The following is a 5,543-nucleotide window of genomic DNA, read 5'->3' as shown; positions in this document are numbered from 1 at the left end:
ATAAATGGCTTTATAGTCTGGCCTCTAATCAAAATGTGATAGCGAATGACTTGGAATGTTGGCCAATTCTTGGGATTGGAAGTTCTCTTGGTGAATAAATCTGATAAATATTACATGCATATGTGGCTAATCTCAGAGCGTCAGGTCACCATCCGATCATGCATCAATCATTATTTTCTTTTTTTTTTTTTTTGAAAATCATTATTTTTTCTAAATATGACTAATTAATCCTATGGTCTATAGAAATATATTAATTATACTTGTTTAATTTGCTCTTGTCATCTAGTTTTGAATTTTAAAGTAGACTGCCTAATCACGTAAGCATTTTCCAAAAAGGACAAAAACTTATACTTTTGATCTTTAATTTAATTTAATTTCTTAAATATAAAATGGTTAATCAAGCCTAACGTAGTCTAAGAGTCATGAATGACTACATAATTGTTTGACCATTTCTACCAATTAATCATATATTAAAATTGAATAAATTTTTTTTTTTGAAATAGAAAATTGAATCAATTATAAGGTGTGGTTACAAAAAAAAGAAAGAAAGAAAAATGGGTTCGTACATTTAACTTAGGCAAAAGGGTCTATTTCAACTTTTTAAAGTATTTGTCAATATTAAACCCTTCAACTATTTATACAAATTGAATAAAATCTTTAAATTTTAATTATAAATTAAAATGCCTTTACGTACATATAACCATCAAATTTTAAATAAATAAATAAAATTTTTAAATTTTTAAAATACATCAAATATCTACTTATTTTTAAACTCCATTTATTTTATAAAAAATATTTTTTAAAAAATACTTTTTATATTTTTTGACCTTTCGAGCATTCAAAAAATTTAATTAATAAAAATATTTTTATAATTAAATATAAAAGTCAGTCATTTTAAAAAAGTAATTTTCTATTTGACATCTTGATTAAAGTATTTATATATAAATTTTTTAACAAATTTTATTTTTAAAATTAAAATTAAATAATAAAAAACATGTTATATCATTAGATAATATTTTTCATAAAAAATATTTTTTAAATATAAGTTATTTTCTACAAATAAAAAGAGATTTAATTTAAATTTATTTATCATATTCTATCACATTATTCTATAATTAACATAAATGATGTCTATCAATTTTTATTATCTACTAACTTTTTAATAGAATAATTAATATCATATTTTATTTAATTATATTAAATTAGTAAGAAAGATAATAAATCTATAGAGAAGATTGCTAAATTATTCACTAAAGAGTAAATTATCAATTTACTCTATATTATACTAAAATTCTTATCACGATCTTATATATTAAATATATAAAATAATTGATCAGAACTCTATGCACTAGAAAAATTTTTGTATATATTTTTATCTGAATTTAAATTGAGCAAATTATAATTTATTTTTTTTATCTATTTTAAAAAATTAAAAAATTTATTTATCTCATTTTAAAACTTTGAATGGCATATATGTATTTTTAGGATATATTTGACATATTTTAAAAATTTAAAGAACTTGTTTGCCTTATCTTAATATTTGAATGACCTATTTAAATCCATAAAAAATTTAAGAGTTTATCTTACTATGGACTAATATTTTAAGAAAAAAAAAATACCTTTCACCATTAAATTTGTGTAAACTATATATATAAATCTCAATAAAAATATTTAATATAATAATTATTAAATTTATATTAAATCTATATTCAATTATATTTATGATTCATAAATATTAAAATAAATTAATTATTACATAAATTTCACGTGAAATGCGGACAAAATTCCAAAAAAAATTATAAAAATATGCAACAATAATTCAGATTAAGTGCATATAAAATATTATGGATATAAACTATATTTAGTCTCTATTTATTTCATAGAAATACTTGTAAAATATTTTATTTATTTTTTAATATTTAAAATACATGAAAAAATTATTTAATGAAAAATATTTTTCGATCAAATAGAAAATTAAGTAATTTCTAAAAAAGTTAATTGCTCTTTTCAAAAGAGAAATTTATTTTTTTTATTTTGATTATCTTACTAATAATATTATTATATAAATTTATTAATATATTTCATTTTTTAATATAATAATAAAATACAAAATAAGTCATTTTCAACAAAAAAACATTTTTCATAGTAATTATTTTTCATATATAAAAATCTAAATCTATGATTTTATGAGAGATTGATTTAGGTGATAAGAAAAATTCATTGAGTCTGAAAAATCTCATATTTAAAATCAGCAATAAATTGATACGACTATATTTTTATCCAATTATTAAAGCTACCATGTTAGCTCTATTAGTGATATTGATGTTAAATTTCTTTTAAAAAAATTGTGAAAAATAAGCAGAATGAAAATTATAATTTTTTTAATATATATCAAAAAATTTTTAAAAGCAAACTCTTAAATTAAAAAAAAAAAATCTCTCCATTGGAAAAAACATGCATCTAACTACTAAAATATATCAGTATGATAATGGATTATACAATGAGGGGTAATATATTTTTTTTATTATAAAAGTAATTATTCCAAAATAAATATATAAAGGGACTCAAATGGAAATTTTTTCTTATTTTTTTCGCTTTAAAAATAAAAAAAAATTTTGAAGAGGCATTTTATGTCCAAATTTGATGCTTCACGGTAAAATAAAATAAAATAAAATAAAATAATAATAATAATAAGATGTCAAGTAAGATGGCTTGTGGATTCCTTTTCCCGAAAATCATTCGGGAGAAAATTCTCTTTCCCTATCCAACAAAAACTAAGATTTTTTTTCCAAACATGTGCATGTGATCATCGATAAGGTTTCCAAGAATTATTAGAAAGCAAGCGATCATCATTTTTGAATTTTAGGAACATCATGAATTCCTGTCAAGCCAAGTCCAACTTCAAAAAAAAAAAAAATGTTAAGACATAAGAAAATTACTTACCATTTAGTATCCATTTGTTTCTGCAGTAATTTCTTTTAGGTTTCTTCAAAAAAAAAAAATGTAAAATATTTCATTTAATTACTTTCAGAGATATCCCTTCAACTTCAAGACTTCTACCTAAATATGCTAGTGATTCATTAGTTCTCTAAGGTAATTATCTTTGGTATATATATAGAACTGCAACGTCCTTATTCGGACAGGAACTCACATCATCAAATGCGTCAATAGAAGAAAGTAACAACAATACTTGCTCAGGAACACCACCTTCTTTAACATACCTCCGTAGATGAATGTCTATTTGCATAAAGCATGAATAGGTTACATCTACTTCATCTAATGCAAAAACATTTAATTAATAAATGGAAGGCAAATATCATTCTCCATTTCTAAAACTAGAAACAAGATAGCACAATTAAGTAACTAGATCATTTAGAGGATCAAGAAACCAAGTTTCGATGCACACAAATACCTAAGTAAACTTCCTTAATAGAAATTTGTTAAGACTTTACAAGTATGTGTCCAGATGAAAGAGCTAGCTAGAAAGAGAGAAGGAATGGTGAAAGAAGCTAGACTCTACAAAATTAATTTAATTATCTAATCCTTAATTAATTATAATGACACACAAGTCATGGACAAAAATAATACCCGTGTCCAGGCCTCATATAGGTTGCCTAGCAAGCTGCGGAAGGGTGGGTGAAGGGACTGTAGAAATGAGGCTTTGGTCCAACCGTTAAAGTGCTAGTAGAAGTGGCGTCTCCGCCGCCACTGCCGATCCTCTCACAAGAAGGGCACACAGTGAGGGTGGCTGCCGGTAGCTGCATATATAGCGGTGCAGCCATTTTCAATGATCTAAGCTCTTGTAGCTCTTTTTGCAGCCTCTTGTTTTCTTCTGTTAGTGTTTCGCAACATTTCCTCAGGACCTCACAGTCTACCTCAGTCTGCTTCAGCTTGGTTCTGCCCAAATATACATAGAAAGTGGTATAAGTAACATAAGTTGATCATCAAAGACTCAATATTTCATGCATATATGAAGGTCGACCCATGATCTTAATTACCTGGCTCTTCTGTTCTGGAACCACACTTCTACTTGACGTGGCCTGAGATTCAGCTGTTCAGCCAAAGCTTGCTTTTGCTTCTAATAATTGAAGAGAGAAAAAAAAAAACAAATTCAAGAAAATATATCTGAACAAATCAATATAAACAAGTACTAGAGAGATTATGAATTAAAGATGGTGACAGATGGTATTATACAGGATTAAGAGTGCTGTGTTCTTTGAAGCTATCTTCCAAAATAGCCGACTGTTGTTTGCTAAGTCTAAGTTTCTTTCTTGGACTTCCTTCTTCATCTTCATCACTAACCCTTGAAGAGACTCTTTCAACTTCGACTTCTTCACCACGAAACTCTCTCTCTTTCTTGATACTAGAGTTAGAAAATGAGGATACTGCACTAGGAGACGACGCCTGAGGTTGCAAATCCGCTTCCACCATAGTAGCCGATGGATATGGCTCTTGTGGTGGGGGGCCTAATGTAAGAGAAGGGAACGTGTGATCATATTTCAAGAAGAGTTTCTTCTTTTGTTTAAGATGAACGGATTGGGAATAGTTTTGTTGATTGTCATGGCTGCTCAGTCCAAGACCAAGGCCTGTGTTGCAGACATCATCGGAAATTCCAAAACCCATTATATTAAATTGGAAGACAACCTAGTGTTGTTGAAGTAGCTTGAACGTGAATTCTTCAAACTATGGAATTCGTAGAGAGGCAGACTCTCCTTGAGAGAAACGCAGAGGTCCAGGAAAGTGTGGGAAAGTTTTAGGTGGGAGACTGGTAATTAATGAAAGAAATTAGGAAAGTGAGTATATTGTAAAAACAAATTTTTATACGCATTCCACTGCATATATTTAAAATTGATATATTATTTAAAATTAAATAAAATATTATTCAAAAAATAATAAAATCAATATTAATTATGATATTTTAATTTTTAATTTTTCATTCTAACAAATCTGATCTGTGCGATAATGAAAAATTCTCTCGTCTCTTGGCCCTAAAAGAGGTTGACCACGAGAAACATAATTCTCTCTTTCTTTCTCTAGGATGAATACGTGGGATGTATATAGGACGGATAGCATACGTGGAATCACATGGAATGATGGAAACTGAGTGTACAATAGAGCACATATATGACTATGACAATTATTCCATCCTTGTTTTTTCCATTTCTTCTCATCTTTTACTTTACACCACAGCATAATTTTTTTCAATTTTTTTATAAAAATAATATTAAAATAATAATTTCATAACAGTTTACTATAATATTACTGTATAAATCTTAAATATAGAAATATTGATTTAATTTTGATCGATTATATTAAATTTTTTAATATTTCATTAATAAAAATTGTTTGATTTATTTTTTTAGAATGAAAAACTAGTAGGTGAAATGGGCAAATCAATCTTAATGGTATTGTAGGGATAACAAGATAGTAGTGATGGGTTGTTGATCATTATGATAGTAAATATAGTATAATGAGAGTGAAACTCAACGAAAGAAGGAGACAACACATATAAGCTTCAGATGGAGACCCATCAACTATGTGCT

The 5,543-nt window shown here is 26.4% G+C and overlaps 1 protein-coding gene across 1 annotated transcript; it reads right to left on the bottom strand.

The window, feature by feature from the left end:
• Positions 1–3,295: 3,295 nt before the first annotated feature.
• On the bottom strand, positions 3,296–4,856 carry LOC110616070 (homeobox-leucine zipper protein HAT22). The gene is made up of 3 exons (XM_021758383.2): positions 4,195–4,856; positions 3,999–4,078; positions 3,296–3,897 (listed from the first exon to the last, which is right to left on the bottom strand). Exons 1-3 carry the CDS (start codon positions 4,621–4,623, stop codon positions 3,615–3,617), a joined length of 792 nt encoding a protein of 263 aa, XP_021614075.1. The 5' UTR covers positions 4,624–4,856; the 3' UTR covers positions 3,296–3,614.
• Positions 4,857–5,543: the final 687 nt, after the last annotated feature.

The sequence above is a fragment of the Manihot esculenta genome, chromosome 5 (assembly GCF_001659605.2).
Source record: "Manihot esculenta cultivar AM560-2 chromosome 5, M.esculenta_v8, whole genome shotgun sequence".
Classification (NCBI taxonomy): Eukaryota; Viridiplantae; Streptophyta; class Magnoliopsida; order Malpighiales; family Euphorbiaceae; genus Manihot; species Manihot esculenta.
Note: the sequence above shows the minus strand (reverse complement) of the source record. Positions and strands in the feature narration are given on the sequence as shown.